This window comes from Ammospiza caudacuta, chromosome 11 (genome assembly GCF_027887145.1).
Source record: "Ammospiza caudacuta isolate bAmmCau1 chromosome 11, bAmmCau1.pri, whole genome shotgun sequence".
NCBI classification, from domain to species: Eukaryota; Metazoa; Chordata; class Aves; order Passeriformes; family Passerellidae; genus Ammospiza; species Ammospiza caudacuta.
The window spans coordinates 6,297,097-6,317,016 of NC_080603.1; the positions used below are offsets into that span (position 1 = coordinate 6,297,097).

At 43.7% G+C, this 19,920-nt stretch overlaps 1 protein-coding gene across 1 annotated transcript; it reads right to left on the bottom strand.

Annotated features, from left to right (window-relative positions):
- Positions 1-436: 436 nt before the first annotated feature.
- Positions 437-18,733, bottom strand: PASK (PAS domain containing serine/threonine kinase). The gene is made up of 17 exons (XM_058812492.1): positions 18,571-18,733; positions 17,683-17,912; positions 16,013-16,183; positions 14,524-14,664; positions 14,134-14,163; positions 13,181-13,465; positions 12,730-12,826; positions 11,045-11,219; positions 8,131-8,518; positions 7,665-8,004; positions 6,844-7,025; positions 6,197-6,364; positions 5,317-5,442; positions 4,527-4,661; positions 2,961-3,160; positions 1,575-1,708; positions 437-687 (listed from the first exon to the last, which is right to left on the bottom strand). The coding sequence occupies exons 1-17, from the start codon at positions 18,731-18,733 to the stop codon at positions 524-526; spliced, it is 3,129 nt and encodes a 1,042-aa protein (XP_058668475.1). The 3' UTR covers positions 437-523.
- Positions 18,734-19,920: the final 1,187 nt, after the last annotated feature.

Here is a 19,920-nt window from a genome sequence, read left to right on the forward strand (position 1 = left end):
CAGTGCTGCAGCAGCCGGCCAAACTGCTGCCTTCCTCCCAAGCAGCCTGTCCCCGCCTGACCTATTACCCATCTCTCGACCAAGCTCTCTTTATTGTATCTATTTCTTTCTTCCCGATATCTCTGCCTCATCAAAATCGAGGACTGTTTTCCTGAATATACACAGGACACTGGTATTATAAAAAAGGACACTACCAATCCATCCCTCTCACCCAAATCATGCAATTACACGTCTGGTTTTAGTCTCCTTTGTGCACACATACTCCAGAAACCCAACAGACATGTTATCATTCATTTATTCATTCACTTTTCAGAAAAATATATAAACTACATATAAAAAGCAAAACCAGGCAATAAAAATATTTATGAACAATTTAAACAACATTACATCTTTGCCTCACATTTTTGAAACATGTCCTGGGTAAGAACAGCAATAAACTGAGTATATGTGGGTATCAGCAGGTGGGACCCATCCTGCTAACAGAGCTCAGACTTTTCTAAGTCGTTCCTGGCTGAAGAAGCCTTTAGCCTGAGGTGCCAGCTGGCTCAGCAGAGGCAAACAGCTCCTGCCAGGTGTAATGTGCCAGGTTCACAGGCTGGCGCAGCCACGGAGCCCCTGCCAGCCTGGCCAGGGTCATGCGCTGCTCCGGGTCGGGGTGCAGGAGCCCGGCCAGCACATCCATGAGCCCTGGGCAGAGACAGCAGAGGGTGGCTCAGACTGGAGTTTAGGCAGGTTGGGAATGAGAGATACACTCTGTGTTCAAAGAATGACAAATCTCCTGAACTCTGCAGATCATCAGAGAACACATTAGGGAGCATTTTTTCAGTCTTCCCCTTTATTTCGGGTGAAAAACACTGCTCATACTTTCCCAGGAGATCTGCTCCCTTTGGAAAGCAAATGGCAAGAGCTCTGTCCTGGATTGCCAAGCAGATTGTATTCTATTTGCCATCTGTATGGCAGTTGTCTTCTGTTCAGTGGGCAGTTTCCTTATCTCTTCCACACCCAATCCTATCTCAGGGGGACATCTGCTGATAACAGCTATTGAATGTCCCTGCATGGCTGATAAGAACTACAGCATCCCATTGGGAGATGTGAGCCCAGAGGGAGGAGCCAAGCATTCCTACCCAGATATAATCCAGAGGTTTTGAGACACCAGCACGGCTTCTCCATGGGATTCCCCAGAGGAACAGCAGCCGCCTCTCCTTCCACTGGATCTTCAGAGGAAGAATCCATCCTTCTCTACAGGATCCCTGCTCCAGCAGAACCACCCCTGACACTGCAGGAGGGCTGAGCCACAATTCCAATGGGACTGCCACCAACACCCTGACCCACAGGGTGTCAGGTTGGGTTCTGACTCTGGCAGTGTTGTTTTAGTGTACTGCATTGTTTATTCTATCTTTTTATTTTCTTCCCCAGTAAAGAACTGTTATTCCTGCTCCCATATTTTGCCTAAAAGCTCCCCTTAGTTTCAAATCTATAACAATTCAGAGGGAGAGGGTTCACATTCTCCATTTCAGGGGAGGCTCCTGCCTTCCTTAGCAGACACCTGTCTGACCAAACCAAGCCAAGCTCACCTTCAGACACGGGGCGAGGAGGACTCAGGACAGCTGCCAAGGCCTCCTCCAGCTCACAGAAGGGATTCTCCCCAAGCACCAGGGTGTAAAGGGTGATGCCAAGTGACCACATCTCCAGCTCAGGGCCATGGTACCTGTGCAGAGATAAGCTTGCTTCAACTCAGATTGCAACTACAGAGCTGTATGCTAAAGAAAGTGAAGAGAAAAAATGGGCCTTGAAAGTCTTTGCTTCCAATTTATATTTTAACATAGGAAGTTTGTGGGAATTCTAAGAAGGTTCTCATGTGTTTGAGGAGTCTGCACTGTCCTTCTGCAGGAAATAAAACCAGCCACAGAACAGCCAACCAGTTTCTGTTGATGAGTATGAGGTGTAAGACTTCCACATATGTAAGCTGCTGACAAGAACTTACCCCTCCACCTTCTTCATCATCAGCCAAAGCTGTCAAGTAAATATTTAACTGAAAGAGCAAACACATCCTCCCAGCCCTTTCAAAACAAAAGTTACTTGGAAAAAACTCTTAACTATCTCAATTCCATCAGAGAAAACAGCCAGTTCCTTCACACAGTAAGAGGTGGAACTCCCAGGGCAGAGCTGCTTGCTTCACCTTTCATCTCATTCCCAGCAGGAATTTCCTCCCTTCCTTGCATTGCTTCTCCCCTCACTGCTTTAGGAGGAGGACCCATGGAAACAGCTGTGAAGGGGGAGCAAGATCCATCCAGGCATGTACAATTACAGCAGTAATTGTAAAAAATTACTGTGAAATTGTAAAATCCCCTCTGATGGGCAGGCTTCCTTGTGGAGCAGCCACAAGAGCACCAGCTGCCAGGTACAGAGCACTTGGAGAGGGACACAAGAGGGAAGAGAGCCAAGATTTAGGCAGCACATCCAAAACAGCAGCAAAAGAAGCTGCAAGGGAAGAATCCTTGAGTCCCAAGGAGTACAAAAATCTGTGGGGAGTGAACAGGGATCAAACTGCAAGAATTCAAACAGAGGGAAGCATGTAGAAAAGAGAACAGAGAGGATGAGAGTGGGAGGATACAAAGCAAGAAGGTGCAATCAACAGCAATACCTGCTTGCTTGCTCCACCTCTCTGAAAGAGCAGCTTTTGCTAGAGAAAGCCTGACAACAGATTTAGAAATTACTTTGTACAAATTCAAGCTTTTACAACTTGATTTCTGTCACTAGAGTGCCCTACTTTGTGTGCACTCAGACCTTCACAGTGATTTCTGCCACTGCAGTGCCTTAAATCTCGCTGCATTTCCTGTGGTGGGATGCTCTAGCAGCATTCCAATGGCACAGCAGCTTGGCTTCTCTGTTCCAGCCCTGCCCACATGGGTAATTTTTGGTGTGATGGCACAAAAATGACTTTTCAGAGGGTGACATACGGTTTGCCAGACAGCACTTCTGGTGAGCAGTATTCAATTGTCCCACAGAAGGTATAAAATAATTTCCCAGGTTCCAGGTAGGCAGCTGAACCAAAATCTACTAATTTAATTGTGAAATCTTCAGCAATGACAATGTTTTCATCCTTGATATCTCTGTGAAGGATGTTCCTGCAGTGGAGATACCCAACAGCTGATACAAGCTAGAAAAGACAGAAGGAACTGGGTGTTACTACAGAGTCCCTGAATTATTGATGCAGCATCACAGCTTTCCCAGAGCCACATTTTGGCTTGTTTTGACACTGCCTAAACAAGATTTACATCCTAATTATGGAAACTGAAATGGCCTCAGGCCTGCCTGTCATCACTGCTGCAGTGCTCTTGGAAGAGACACTTTAAAGGGATTTTGCTGCTTTCATCTCACAGATGTGCAGGAGGAGGGGATGCTGCAGTCAGGATGTGACGAGAGCATTGCAGCTACAATCCTGCAAGTTGCTCTATTTTTATCCCAGTTCATTTGGAGGGTCCTTTGGTTTCTCCAGAAGGATATTTTACTGTGTGCCTTCCATGCTGCAGGATGACAAAGCATTTGAGAGCCAAGTGTGGTATAAATAACACAGTCACTCCTAAACCCCATTCTTTTTCCTGCACGATTCATGCTTTAATGCCATAATTAAGGATAATATGAGAATGATATCACCTTGGAGATGATCCTGACTCCTACAATGTTTTTAACAAGAAAAGCAGATGGCTGAGGGAGCAAAGTTTCTATTTATAATACAAATCTGCCTCTGCAGAGAAATGCAGTGCAGATCTGAGGGAATAATTCAGCCTTGCAAACCCCAGGCTGGGTTAGGGAAAGGGCTGATCCATCACAAGGCTAAAGGGACACTTTTGGCTTCCATCAGCACCCCAGGTGAGGGCAGGGTGGGCACAGCAAGGGTGTGGGGGAGGTTACCACATGCACAGCAATTCTTGCATATCCTAAAGCAAGAATTTATTCCAAAACTCTGAGGAGAAATTACCTGGGGACTGCTGCTGTGGTTATTCGCTAAACAAAGGACAGTTCAGCCCTCAGGCCAGCTCCTGGCTCATGGGAAACTACTCTGTGTTACTTTGCATTATGCCACCTTAAAATCCAATATAATTTCTTGATTTAAAGAGCAGAGCCCTTTACCCCTGTAACCAATCTAAACTGAGGCCTGAAGTAAGTGAAAATGTGGCTTTTTGCAGGCTTGGGGCAGCTTCTGTGAGTTTTCCTCCTCCCTCAGAGGAAATGTGAGTGCTACATGACGTGTCTGGGTGACAGGGGCTGCGAGCTGAGGGGGCATGGCTCCCCAGGAAACCTCACAGGCAGGAAGGTCCTGGAAAAGGTTTTTTGTTGTTTCTAAGTAAACCTTAACAAGGTTTCTGCAGGCAGCATTTCAATCAGCCCTACAGAATGGTGAGGAAATGTTCTGCAGGTATTGAGACAACTCCAGTGCCAGTTGTCAGCCAGTATTAACCAGAACAGAGTCCTGGTTCTTACATTAACCAATTCTCACCTGCAGGCAGCAGTTCTGCTCTCACCTGTCTGAATATGTAACTTGCTAATGGCTCATCCAGGTTGGGCTGATTATCAATAAATGTAAAGAGGTCCAGACCAGATCCATGCTTCTCCATCACCAGCTGGAAGAAGCATTCATTTTCAAACACATCCAGCACCTATAAATAAAAGACATGTTTAATCATGTTCTTCATCCTCAAAAAGGGCCTTTTTTTTTTTTTTAACAAACACTGTTCTCCTCTTGGAGATTTAATTATATATTATAATCTTTAAAGTCTCATTTCACTGAGCACAAATGTTTCTAGAAAAGAGTACAGAATTAAAACTGGGAGGAGAATTAAATCTGAGAGGAATTCTCTTTCTGAAGCAAAAAACAAACCAACCAACAAAAAACAAAATAAACCCCAAAAACAGCCAAACAAAACAAACCCCAATGAGAACCCCCCAATAACTCCAAAACCAAAACAAGCAACCTCAAAACAAAGAGTATGAAACAAGATGTGTCCAGGTTATTTACTGAACTGGTTGGTACATGTTCAGATGTGACATCACACTTCCAAGATATGCATGTTATCTTGAAATAGCTTTTTTTTTTTGTTAAGAATCACATCTTCAGATCAGTTTGGGGTAAAAATGTGGAAAATCTGCTGTGACCCACCCTCCAAAACAAAGCAGAATAAACAGGTTCCTTTCTCTCCTGAAAAGGCAGATTCAGTAGAAGACACTTCACTCCTGAAGAGGAACACCAGGCACCCAGCATGCAAACAAACCACCTGGTGCAGTGCAAACTGCATCAATTCCCAGCCACTGTACCTTAATGATATTGGGGTGCTGCAGCTTCTGCAGGATTGCAATTTCTTGAGTGACCCTCCCCAGGTCAGGATCATCCACCCAGCAGTCCTCCAGCACCCTCTCCTTCCAGATGAACTTTACAATAACCTACACAGACAACAGCATTCAGCATCATCTGCCAAAGCATGCCTTGGAGTGTCAGGTAAATTAATTTGCAGGAAATCTGTTAGTGCCTCATATTACCAGAGGCATGGAAGCAACCCCATGTGAATAGCTCAGAGTATATTTGAATGTGTTTAAATTAATTTAGTCCTGGAAGCTAAATGATGCACATAAATGGAATCTATTTATTGCTGCTCTGAATTCCAAAGGCTTTGGCAAGGCAGCTCCCTTATCAAGCAGTTGCAGCACATGGGTGCAGTGGAGGGAAATGAACACTGAACATCCATGCAGGGAGAAACACCAGAACCTGCCCTCTGAAAACCCAAAATGCTTCTCCTGGAAAAGAGGAGGTGCCATCATCCCAACACATCTACTTCCCTTTCTTGAGTCATGGCACAATAAACATTTTGAGGTTTGCCATTCTCTTTAGTAACAGAAGACTAAAACCTGTAATTCTGTTAAGATTAATGCCTGCTTCTTTCAGTAGGTTCAATTAGCTGCATTAATTAGTTCATTAACTCATTCTGCACCTGTTGTCTCAGGTAACATTTATACACAACATCAATGCAAATGTTTTGCTGTCCTGTTTCCATTGCAGATTTCTGTTTAAAAAAAAACAAAACCCCAAACTAGCAAAGAGAAGCTTTTGACAGTATAATGTTAACAGAAAATGAATGCTCCAGCCTTTCAGTTTTCATCCTAAATTATTATTGCAATAGAGCAACAAGAAATACTTCACCTCCTGCTGATCTTTCTTGCTCCTGGCACTCCAGACAAAGCCAAAAGCACCTTTGCCAATAAGATTGAGAGTGCTGTAATGTTTTGCATATTCTCCCTCACATGCTCCTAATCCTTCAAGATCTTCAGCTCTTTGGGAATTGTTGAAAAGTGAAGATGATCTGATGGCCTAAGTACAGATATATGGGTTACAATAACAGCAAAAAATGAACAGGCACAGAATCACATTTATAAAATTAATAAACACTGAAAAGAACATACACATCTGCAAGGACAGAAAAATGAGGAATGTTTGGTAGAACTGCACTATATATATATATATATATATATAACATATATATATATGTTATATATGTATGTGTATAAATATATATTTGGATATATATATATATATATATATATATGAGAGTGAGTATCCTGCAGTTTGGAACTGCACTGTTCAGGCTGGAAAGGTAACACCAGAAGTGTTACAAAATAACAACTGAGATTTTGTTTTAGTATATTTAAAAAAAGTAGGAAAAAAAAAGAAACAGCAACATCCACCCCACCAATTCATGTCATTAATATGAAAATCTTCTTGACTTTAGCTGCAGCTTAGCAGTCAAACAAGGAGAGAAATGCTCAATATTCAAAGGTAGGATTCCTTACTTCTCCAAGAATTTTAGTAGAAAGATCAGCAACAGACTGGGAAGAGTTGGCCAGGCTGGCAAGGAGATGCTGAGTCTTTGCTAGAGCTTCTTTTTGGCTCTGTGAAATGTGTTTCACCACCCAGACACAGAAAAGCACAGTGGGATCCTGCAGCTCTGCACATTTCACCTCACAGTGTATGCCTGCAGAAACAGGTGAGGAAATGGAAATGGTAGAATGTAACTTTGGTGTTGAACAAGACCACAGATGTTTTAGGACAAAATTCAGAGCTCTTGACAAAAAGTTCAGAATTTGGGGAACAGCTGCTCAGTAAAGAATCATCAGAGGGGCTGACACCAGCACAGCTCTTCTAGAGGTACCCATCAGCTACCTCCAGCAGTGACTTGTCAGTGTCCAATTGTGATTATTCATTTCACAGTTATTCTAGATTACATAAAAACAGGGATTTTATTCAACAAGCCACTGAATGCAGCTGCAGCAGTGAATGAAGCAAATTCCATTATATAATTTTAATTTACAGTTTTACAGTGGAGTTTGTATTTTCTATTCAGAAAAACTTATCAGGTTCAGACTTTTAAATTGTGTTTTGAGAGTATTTCTGACTTTTCAGTAAGGATTAATTTCTTACCAACTTTGTATTTTATACCACCTCCTTTTCTGATACCCTCTGGGTACACTTAAATACCATTTTTTTTCTTCTAGATGCTTCTTCCTTCCTCTCCACTGTGAGCTTCTAACCAGAACTGTGTGCATTCTGCAAAACTGTGGGTGAAAAAGAGCACCCCAATAAGAGTTTGGGAAGGGGACAAGGTTTCACTTACTGAACTGTGAACCATCTCTGTGACAGCAATTCCCAGTGTAGCTGCCTTCCAGAATCTCCCAGGCCAAAGGAGCTGCTGGATTTAGCCTGCTTTCTTCTCTCACTGGGGTGGATGTTACTTTGATCTCCATATTTTGCTGCCTGAGGAACTGACAGTGCTCTTCAGGCCTGCCTTTGCTTTTCAGGGGATTTCTGTTGGAGCTGTCCCCCACAGGTTCTGCAAGGGTTTCAGGTTGCTCAGGAAATGCTTTGGAGGATTCCTCAGAGTTTTGTAAATGCCTTCTGCAGGCCAGCCATGCAGAATCAGCTCCTGTGGCAGCAGCACCCAGCAGCTGCTTTCCCTGGTGAGTGGAAAAGGCACCATTGGTGTCAATTATCACATCAGAGCAGCATCCTCCTGCAAGAGCTGCAGTAACACCCACAGAACTGCCTGAGCTCCCCTTGGCACCAGCATTCAGCCCCAGTACCTCAAGGCCAGAGCAAATACAGTTCGGTTCAGATTCTTCCACATCTTCAGAGGCTGTGGCAGCTCCTGGTGCACAAGCACTGCAGCCTGGTTTATCTCCTGAGCAAACATCACAGCCAGATTTTCTTTCACATGCAAAGAAGGTGGAAGGATCATTTAGCAGGCAGTTGTCACCAGCAACATGCTCCAGGCTGGAATGTTTTGCATCACACATCGAGTTTGTTTTTGACACCTGCCTTGGAACCGTGTGGCTTTTCAAGCCTTGTCTGCAGGTCAGAGCTGTCCCAGGCCATGGCTCATCCAGTGTTGGTGTTCCAGGTGAGTTCCAGGTGGCTGCAGAAGGCAGCTGCTCTGCCTCACAGCCTGGGGCATTTAGAATTTCTTCTGGTCTGGAACAAGCAGGCAACAGTTACTGCAGGAGATCCTGCACTGTGACTGCTCTCTCTGCAGTCTCCAAGTTCTGACCTAAATCCCACTGTTGTGAGTCAGAGCCTTGCAGAGAGCATCTTTTGAGCATTATTTGATCCTGAAGTTTCCACTGTTCTATCCTGTGCCACTGCTCTGATTGTGCCAAGCCAGCTTTTGGGATAAGGCTCTGGTGGGCTGAGAGCCCATCTGAAACAAGGCTGCCCTCAGTGCAAAGACTCAAAGTTATCAGCAACATCATGATTACAAAATAAGAAAACTGTCCTACTGTATAATACCCATTTAAATGTGGTCACTATTTAAAACCTGGACCAATAGATTTATTTCAAGTTTAAAAGCAAAAGGCAGCAAAAGGCATCCAAAATCCTGACAAATTTACCAAAGAAGAGCAGGTACACTCAAATGACATTCTTTCCCTATGGACAATTCCCTTCTCTAGCTTAATTTCTAAATGTAAATCACAAACCATTTACCACTACAAAAAAACCCCATAATACACATGGGAGGTGTTTTGCCACATTAATGGGGGTGATGGAATGGGCACAGACACCATTGGAAGAATGATCTTATTTTACTATAAATATTGAGGCAACACAGAAGAAAAAAGATACATTTGATAAAACAATAAGGTTATTACCCACTCAGCTTTAGCAACAAGCAAAACCAAGCAAGGTGATGCATCTAATCATTATTATAGGAGAAAGAAAAGTGATTGAGAAGGATCCATCAGCAATTGCCTAAATAATTTACCATCATCCAGAGCCTGCAATTGCTGGGCAGCAACTTTTTTTCAGTGAAGAGCTGGAGAATTCTTCCCAGAAATTGGGAAAATCCCTTGCAGTGCATCCACTTGCAGGTGAGGTCACCAAGTTTGCCCAAAAATGGGTCCAGCTTTATAGGCCCAAATCAAACAGTCCAAATGAGTTTTTGTGCAGAGAACATCTGCTTCTGAAGGCCCACTTCCCAACCAGCCACAGCCAGGGCTGAGAGGGTTTTGCCTAAAATATTCTGCTAACAAACCTCCAGGGATATCTGTTGGGACACTTACACGAGGTTATACAAATGTCTCTACAACAGCATTAAGAACAACTAATATAAATGCTTTTATAATCTATTTTTACTAAAGAACTTTGATGGTATTAATAGCATCATGCTCAAGATTCATCTTTTAAGTCAATTTAGTGCTTAGGCTGTTCAGATCTCAGCAGGATGCTTCCAGTCCTGAAAACAGAAGTTTCCTTGTCTGTCCAACAGGAGAGGGATATCTCCATCCACCAGGGTTTGGAGATATGCTTTGACAGAAACTCAAGCCCTGAAAAAACAGCTATGCCTGTAATATTTTAGACTAAATCAATTAGTTTTATGTTAGGCCATTAATAATTAATATTATTAAACATTAATAATAACTGTTTAGGAAGTATGCAGAATATCTGCATTGGGTCACTTGTGTGATGAGTTTTAAAATGATCCCATTTCAAACCTTTTTATCCACCTAAATGTTTGCTTAAAATATTCATTGATTTCCAGAATTATGCCATGTTCAAAAATCTCTTTGATTAAATTATTCATTGATTTCCAGAATTATGCCACGTTCAAAAATCTCTAACAGGGAAAATACAAAAGCTTAATACAGCTTTATAGAGTTCATATAAATAGATAAGAAATAAATAAATGCAGAAACTATACCTTTAATAATCCATCCATGGCCCAAGGTGTTTTACAAACATTTCCATCAGTAAAAATGCAGCACAGAAAAACAATGAAGCAGAGCACACTTACAGTCCTTACTTACAAGTATGATATGAGAGATGTAAACCAGGAGAGCACAAAAATAACACTCTCAGCCTCTTTAAAAAGCAGCAAGAGCTGTGCTGTAAGTCTATACCTTAAAATGGATAGTAAATATTTACTGTGGTGGAGAAAACCACAACTGTAGCAGAATTGTTAATGTGGAAGGCTTAAAATTTGACTTAAAGTAGGCCATGAGCATCAGATATGTACTAATACAGAATTTATAACCTTGTAACAGGAAAAAATATCTGGAAATGTATAAGAAAAAATGGCTGGACTTCAGGAACACGGTAGCCTGTTTTAATGGATGACCTGACAGTTATGCCAAGCACCAGAAGGAATAACACTTAGAATTCCCCCAGGTAACCTGATTTCAGTGCCACACCAGCTGGAGGGAGATAAACATCCACTATTCATGATTAGTGAGCCTAATTCCCTTAGTCTGGATGAAACATTTGGTCCCCTTTAGAGCTGGAATTTCTGCACCTTTACAATGGTAGCTTGTGCAGATAAAAATAAAAATCTAAGGCAAGCCTGTCTTGCAAACAGTACTCAGATTCTAAAGACAGCAAAGCATGCAAGGCTCTTGCTACACCTTCCCACAGACATCAAACAGGTGAAAAAAACAGCTTTTGCTGGTGATTGCCACCACAGCTCTTCATTTTGCCAAGTGAATATGCAGTCTGTGAAATGCCTACCTGTTATTGGGGGTGGATGCTGCTTCAGGAGGTGAGGGAGGAGAAAAGAAACTGGTCCCATTCCTGTGTTTATTCTCATCATGTATTAATTTGTCATCTTTGTGTTGTTGCTCCAATTTCTGCTCTTCATCTCTTGACAGAAGGTGTGCTGAAGATGCAGCCAAGAAGCTGCTCCCTGTACCAAACAGGAAACAAAACCACACCAATTTAAACTTTTATATTTAGGCTTCAGAGGCTACAGGGATTAAAAATAAACTTGGAACTGCCTTGGTCTGTCTTTTTCCTAAGGAACTGAGTATAAAAGGCTTGATTGAGGCAAAACAGTCAAAATACAAGCATTCCATTCTACTTTGAAGTCACCACATGAAGGAATCTACATGTTTTAGGGTTGCCAAAATTTGCTTTGCTAGCAAAGCCCTTGGGCAGATATTGGTATCACATGTTAGCTACTTGAATTGAAGTTCAGAGGCCTAAAAAAATGCCAATAATGTAAAGAGACTGAAATTAAAATGATCATACAGCAGCAGCATTAAAAAAAAAAAGCTCAAACCACATATATAGAGCCCATTTCAAACCCATATAATGAAAAGTTTTGGACTGGATTTATGTAACTCACTGAAGCTGCAATATAAAAAAAGAATATAAACATGTTTGCAAGAAGAGGAGATGAAGTTCTTTCCTTCCCTAGTGACAGCAGATCAGAAGAAAAACATGAGTTTGGAAGATGAAGTAAACCAAGAATTATTGCTGCAGAAGAAGGTAATGAGTGAACAAATCTGGCTTTGAATCCAGAACAATCCTTTAATTAGTAACAGCTGAGTGCCAGCAATGCTTCCTCACTGAAGAACAGAACTAGTCCTAGATTAGAGGCATCATTTCATCAAAGAATTACCTAAGAAATTGTATACACTGTTTACCAAGTCTTCTTTGTTCCAGTGGGGTGCATTGGTTTCAGCACAGACCTGCATTTCAAAGCAAAGATAAAAAAATAGGGGGAAAAAAGGAGATAAAACCAGCCTAAAATGTGATATGGGTGAAAGCATGAACTTGCTGGTGTTCTCCGTGTTGGGCAGAGCTGGCTGGAAAAGACAGATAAGGAAATATGAAGCTTCTTTGCTTCTGTTTTTTCATGCTGTGTTTAGAGAAGTAAAAATTTTGGTAAATTTTGGTAAATTCTGATGCAAACTTCATCGGGGAATAAGAGATGCCTCCCTGATTGAAATACAGCAACCATAACATTGACTATTAGCCAGCAGCACAAGCCAACTCAGAATATTCGATTTTCCCTTAAAATATTAATCCCAAGTAGCTACAGCTCTGCTGCAATACAGTCACAAAAGCTATATTTTACACATTTTAAAATACCACAGGGTCCTAGCAAGGAAGGGAGAGAAGGGAAGTGCTTGTTAAGTACAAAGTGTTCTCTATGCTCACTGTGATTCCCAAATTGGATATTCAGTTTTATCTTCTTGGCAACAAAGAAAGAAGCTCAATCTTAGGTGAAAAATCCTCTTTACCTGAGGTTACAGTGGAAACCTGATTTAAAAACTGCATGGAGGGGCATTGCTTTTGTGAAGAATGTTCTCTTTTTTGTGGGTGAACCTCTTGTCTCTGCTCTTTTCCCCTTGGTTACAGCAGGCAGAGCCAGCTGTGGCAGGCAGTGACACCTTCCAAAAGGCACTCACCTTCTGTCCCTGTGGGATCATCCAGAGGGAAAGGCAAAGAGCAGCCACTGCTTCTTCCCATGTTGTTATAGAAACCAGGGATCAGGAATGTAATGTTCTAAAACAAAGAAGGAAACCTTATAAAGCTAAGGCAACTCTCACAGGACAGGGGTAAATGCTGACAGTCCCTGTCTGGGAGCCTGATTCTCATGGACAGCCAGGCAAAAGGGATCCACAGGACCAGGGGAGAACACAGAACTGTGCAGATTGCTTTGGGTCACTTGAAATCCATAGCAGCTCCTCAGCTCTGCAAGTCTCAGCAATTCCAGCATGGGAATTCTCATGTCATCCCACACCAAACATGTGGAACACAGGGGTTTTGGGATGGCAAGGAGTGTAAAACAGCTTCACAATTCCAGTGGGTGTGCTGCCACATGGATCAGTCTTCAGGGAGGATATGAACTTTTCTTACCTTTCCCAACAGATCCTTCTTCTCATAGCCAAAGAGCATTAAAGCAAAACTATCTGTGATGCCACAGATGATCCCATCTGACTGGACAGTGATCAGGCCACTGATGGTGGAGAAAACCACAACTGTAGCAGAGTACTGATAGCCTGGGAGAGATCCTTCTGCCTGTGGAATCCCATCTTTCTGCCCTGCTTGCTGCTCCTCCAGCTGGGTGACTTCCAGCTTTAAACTGAGAGGAAACATGCTGCCCTCTCTGCACTGGCCTGCAGCTCGCTGGATCCTGAGGCTCTGAATCAAAGAAAAAAAAACCCAACCAAATAAAACTCAAATAAAACCTCTAATTGAACAAATGTTTGGGGTTTAGTGCATTGTTCATATAAAATGGCATAGGAATTCTCAGGAAAAAGGAGCAGGAAAAGAAAAGGAAGCAATCTTGTGAGTATCAAAATTAACAACATCTGTTTTTTCAAGGATTTGGAATCCAGTGTTGAACTACTAAATAAATCTCCTGAAGATGAAGACCAGTCTATGCTGCAGCTTTTCAAAAAATTAGGCATTCACAAGAAAGCCTCCTTCAACTCCCTATCTGCCCATTTTCATGGCATTTACAAGACCTGGTTATTCTTTCACTCCTCAGAGAGACATGATTGAAATGGGCTAAAGAATTAGAAGGAATCTGAAAAAGCTTACAGAGAGAGCACAGTGTCTTACAGCTAGGACTGGAGAAAAATGTCTTTGACCAGGACAGATTCCAGTGAGAGGTCAGGACATGGTCTTATCCCAGGTTAGGAACTCTTCAGACAGCTGCTCCACAAAAAAGCAGCCCACACTTTTCAGGGGAATCAGGCTTCTCTCTGAAAAGGAAACCTTCTTTCTTCTGTTGTGTAAGGAGGGAAAGCAGCCTGCACCCCAAATGGGAAGGTTATGGAAGAATGAGGTTGGTGCTCATACTGTACCTTTGGGATTTTTTTGCCTAGAGGAGGGATCTGCACAGAAGGAATCAGGTCCTTTATGTGGAGTCCTACTACTGCTTCCAATGTTGGGTAGCCATGGAGATGAGCATAAAGGAGATCACAGGATGTAATGTTTCCCTGATGAGGAAAATTTACAGGATTGTTAAAATTTTAACATTTTAGCCACAGTTCACTCAATGCTTTGACAATGGCTTCTGCAGTTACCTAAGCAGAGCCTCAGCAGAGATCCAGCACAGCTCCTGCATGCCCAGCCCTGCTTTGTCCCTGCATGGACACACTCCATGTTCACAAACACCTGCCTTTCAGACACCTTCCCTTCCCACAAAACCCTCACAAATTGCAATCCTATTTGATTTTTAGGAAAACACTTACCTCAGCTGTGAAGGAGACACAAGCTGAAAGTCTCTCCACTGGTTCCAGCACAACCACACAACGTTGGGTGTCTTTGCTTCTTATTTGTCTCAGCCACACTGAGACAGGGATCTTCTCATTGAGGTGGCCAATGACATCCACCTGCCCACCAGATTCAGAAATGGAGAATGACTTACTAAGATTGGTTACTTAGAACAAATTTCAAACAGGAGTAAGATACTGAGCCAAGATACCTCCCTATCATTATTAGAAAAACACCATTTCTTGACTATTTAATAGTATTTTATGGGAACAAACAGTTTTAATACAGAGATTTTTATACAGTTTTAATACAGAGATTAAAATATCTGAAAATAAGACACAAAATGTTGTTACTTTTGTGTCATCTCTCCTCACCTCAGGAAGTCTAAAGGCATAAAGACTTCAGAATAATAAATGTCCCACTCTAACATCTTGCACTCAGTGTGAAGTGCCTCTCAGAGATGCCCTATTTAAGGGATGTCCCATGGTGCTAATGAACATTCCCCATTAGTAACACAGTCCTTACTTTCAGCTGCAAAAACAGCAGTTTAATTTCTTTTGGGAGGAGATTCTTCTCAGATCAGAAAATGTTTATTTCTCTTATAGCCTGCAAGGCTCATCCCAAGCCTTTTATGATTTTTATATTATCTTGACAGAATGGGATTATGATTTACACAGTGACTCCTGTAAAGTATTTGGAACAGCTTGCATTAAGTGCCTCTGTGAGACATTTAATTTTAATTCTCACTGAATCAAACTTAGGTCTTTGCCCCCACCCCATATCCAGCTGAGGATTCAGGAAGATAAAGCTCTGAGATACCAACAATTTCAGTTCAAAAATAACACACCAGAAAGAATATGAGCTCATTTTCCAAGGACTCTCTAGTGGCAAATCACAACAGCAGCAAAAGAAAATAATATGGAGATTTTCTCATGCAGTTCTCTTATAAATAACCCCATTCTAGGCAAAATAGCAATTCCACTCCTTTGCACTAACTATGGTGTTCTGACACAGACATTTCACAGTATTTCAATGCCTTCAACCTTTACAATATGCACAATCCAAATTGAGATTTAAAATATATTTTAAAAGAAAATATTAAAAAAAATTTAAACACATTTTAAAGGACCAGTCAATTGGGAAATTTTCCACACTAGACCTTTTCCTTGTTAAGCAACTTCTAAAAAATGTAATGTCCTTTAATTTCTGATTTGATCATGTCACAGTGACTCCATGTGTTGAGAGCTGCAAGATTCTCATGGGTGTCCCCTTAAATCATCTTTTGCCCTTTGAATTCCCACACCTGCAAATTTTTAAACCAAGCAGTCCTGCAAATGACACAATTGCCAAATGCCCAAGGAGTTAAATTTACCTGGATATTATACAGAAAATGTAAAAAAATCTCAAACCAAAGCTTACAAAACCACTTTATGTGGTAGAGAATATTTCCTTGAACATTTGACATACCACAGCTCCTGACACCACTGTTGAACAGTCAGAGGTCTCCAGGTACTCCTCCCCCACTGCTTCCCATGCCTCTTGGCCAGATTTGGATATCAAGTGGGACAGCTTCTGACCAATGAGGTCCTGACCGCTGCACCCAAGCAACTTGCAAGCTTGGTCATTGGCCACGAGGATCTAGAAAAGAACAGAAAAAACCAAACCTAAACAAAGAATAAATTTTTTTAAGAGCTCATCATCTCCTCAGGTTGTTGCTTTAATGTCTTATAATATCCCTTTCTCTTGGTGGAAATTAAATGGCTCTTTACAATTCTGAGTTCATGATAGATTCTTTTTCTAGGACATCCCTTGCCCACACATCTTTTTGGTTAAGAGGTTTTGGGACATTGCTTTCCTTTCAGGCTTCCTGCTTCCTTTTAACTGCAAACAATGACATCCATGGAGGCAAAACTACAAAGTTATATTTGCAAACAAACCTCAGGCAAGCCACAAAACTGCATCCAAGCTCAGAGGTGTGCAGTGATCACAGCAGTCACTGGCCCCTGGAGCTGGGCAATGGAGCAATTTGGGACTCAGTGTCTCCAAAGTGGGCAAACCCAAACTGCCAGTTCAAGCTGAAACATGGCACAGCTCTTTAAAGGCATCAGGACCCCATTTTAGATTCCTCTCAGGACAGGAACAGAGAAATTCCTCCCCTCCCAATGCAAATGAAATGTTTACTGAGGCAGATAAAGAAATCTTGTGCCACCATAAACACATTTCAGGGTTGATACTTTACAGAGAGAAGGCTTGAAGCACAGTCTGCTCCTCCTTTCTTCCCTCCTGTCCACAGCTGCATTCTTATAGAAACACTGAATCCCAGAATGGTTTGGGTAGGACAGGACCTCAAAGATCATCTATTCCACCCCCCTGCCATGGGCAGGGACACCTTCCAGCAGCCCAGCTTGCTCCAAGCCTTATCCAACCTGGCCTAGAACATTTCCAGGAATGGGGAGACCACAACCTCCCTGGCCTGATTGAGAAAAGACTCAACACATCCTTGCTTCTGCTATTATTCTGCGAGTTCTGCTATTATTCTGTTTATTCTGCTAACTACAATGGAAATAATTTTGCTACCTGCAATGGAAATAAACTCAACAGCCTTTAGAAGACCACTGAGCTGGAGCAGACTACAAACTGCCTTCATGACACTGATTACTGCAGATTACAGAGAGAAGGCTTGAAGCACATTCTGCTCTTCTTTTCTTCCCTCCTGTCACTTCACAGCTGCATTCTTATAGAAACACTGAATCCCAGAATGGTTTGAGTAGGACAGGACCTCAAAGATCATCTATTCCACCCCCCTGCCATGGGCAGGGACACCTTCCAGCAGCCCAGCTTGCTCCAAGCCTTATCCAACCTGGCCTAGAACATTTCCAGGAATGAGGAGACCACAACCTCCCTGGCCTGATTGAGAAAAGACTCAGTATTATTCTGTGTATTTTGCTAAATAGAATCTGCAATGGAAATAAACACATCAGCCTTTAGAAGACCACTGAGCTGGAGCAGACTACAAAATGCCCTCATGATACTGATTCCCTGCAGACACACAAGAGAAAAACAGACATTCCAGCCTTGTTTCACATAATCTCTGCCATTTGTGGGCAGCTCAGTGCTGCAGGTTGTGCTGCAGGTACCTCTGTGGTGCTGGCATCCACAGTGAAGATGGCCTGGTTGGGGTTGCGTGCAGCAGCTGGGAGGTGCTGGCTGGATTCCTCCCCAGCTGGGGTGTGCAAAAAGGAGCAGGAGCTTCCAGGGGAAGCAGAGAGAGAGGCAGAATCCCACTGAGCCCATGAGTGCCCAGTTTTGCTGGTACAAATGTTACGAGCTGTCAGAGAGGACAAACAGTAAGAGCTCCACTTCTCCCCTGTGAAAACATAAAGGTCAGCAGTGTTGCTGTAACAGGAGTATCAGAGGAATGGATTAAAGAATAAAAAAGTTGTCAGCTGAAGCAGCTGTCAAGTAATCCCAAAATCCAGGCTTCTAGAATTTTAAAGAAATTAAAATCAGTGATACTAAAGAAAGCGGAAAGTATTCTAATAAATTTCTCTTTTTGAATCTGGAACATATAAACTTAGTCCATACAACTTGCCAACCTTCATAAGTTTTAACCAGACTAGCTAACTTTTATTTTTTACTTAACAGTTTTTAAAATGTTTTGAAATCTCTCTAATTAACAATGAAACAGTCATTAAATAATTGCAGTAAGTGCTCAAGCCCTTATTAAAAACTGCATTAGTTGGGAGCCACTTAATTAACTGTTCACAGCATGTGACACTGAAATACCTGTGTCCACACCAATGTTTTAGGCTACAAGCGATTGCACTACAATTTTCAAAGGCTCTGTGAGCACCTATCCAGTAATGTTTTCCCTATAAACCCTCCCAGCCTGCAGCAAATCCATGGCTCACTGAACAAGTGCACCCTGGCAGATACATATTGCTGTTATCTCTAGGTTTGAGGAAGGGGAAGATCTGAAAGTGCCCAAAAGCTCCATGGGAACTCAGTCTCACAGGAGTGCTCACCAGGCAGTGATGCTCCAAGCTGACAGAGCCAAGAGAGGCGACTTCTCCTGCTTTTGCTGCCCGAGGGGAAGGATCTACTCAGAGTATCAGAGTCATTCAGGTGAGTAAGGACTAAGCCTGCTGATGAAGACACAAGGGCCCCTTCAGAGGGGCTGTAAGCCATGGTCACACTCTGGTCGCCAGCCAGGCCTCTGGAGCCACCATCTGCAAGAGAATCAAAGGACACAGAGTGAGGCTGGCAGCAGGGAAAGACGCTGGCAGGTCACGATGCCTTCTGACCCAGCCACAACCCTGTGGTGACAGCAGAACGCTCATTCCTGAGCATCCTGCTATGGCTGTGGGGTTATTCCAGAGCTGACTTGGCATCCTTCCCAGTAGAGGGTTCCATCCCCCTGTGGACTTTTCATTCGCTGAAAAGTTGCATTCCGTGATCCTTCCGAGTCCCTTCCAACTCTGTGTGACCAATAACGCATTTCTTTCTGTCAGAGCTGCTCAGCACCCCGCCAGCACCCTCCCCACTTTCTGCTGGCTTTGAGATCAAAACTTCTGGGTAATTTGGAAAGTCACTTACAGTTTTGAAACAACAAGTGGAGCGCAGCCTCCCTCCCTCCCTCACACACAGAGAGCCGCCAGGACCCCCGCGCCCAGCGGCTCCCACCGGGACGGGACGAGAGGGGACGGGAAAGGACAGGAGAGGACGGGACAGGACGGGACGGGACGGGACAGGAGCGGAAGGGACAAGACAGGAGAGAGCAGGACAGGACCGGTCGGGACGAGCCGCTCCGGTCCCAGCCACAGCCGCGGCTCCTCAGGGCGGGCCGCCACAGGCGGAGGGCGCGAAGGGGAGGCGGGAGGGACTGAGCAGCCACGGCACCCAATGGGCACGGGCGCTGTGAGAGCGGCACGGAGCGGAGCAAATGGGGCACCAGCGCGGGAGGAGGCAAAACAGTTCGAGTGCCCGGGGGTTCGTTGGTCCTGCCGGCCTCCCCTTCCCCTTCCCCGCCGCCACCGCCGCCGCCACACGCGGTGCCCGCGCTCCGTGAGGCAGCTTAGCCGACCTGCTCCGGGGGGAGAGGCTGCGGGTGAAAGCCCTTCCGCAGGGGAATAGCCGCTCCTCCCAGGGGTTTGTAAGCGGGAGGACGAGGCCGAAGGCAGCGCGTAACGCGTCCCGCTCCAGGCGCCGGTAAAGGGGGAGCAGGTCCCGGCGGAGGAAGAGCAGACACCCACCCCTCCTGCAGAGAACTACAACTCCCGAGAGGCCATGGGGGCGCTGGGGTATGGGCGGGGCTCTGCCCCTCCTCCTGGGCGCGGCAGCTGCGCGCGATTGGCTGTGGGGCGGCGGCGGCGGCG

Coding starts and splice junctions, on each gene's coding strand:
- PASK (XM_058812492.1), bottom strand. CDS start 18,733: ATGGCTTACAGCCCCTCTGAAGGGGCCCTTGTGTCTTCATCAGCAGGC. Junction 13,466..14,133: donor TAGGCAAAAAAATCCCAAAG/GTACAGTATGAG, acceptor TCTTTGATTCAG/AGCCTCAGGATCCAGCGAGC. Junction 8,005..8,130: donor GTATTTGCTCTGGCCTTGAG/GTACTGGGGCTG, acceptor TCCACTCACCAG/GGAAAGCAGCTGCTGGGTGC.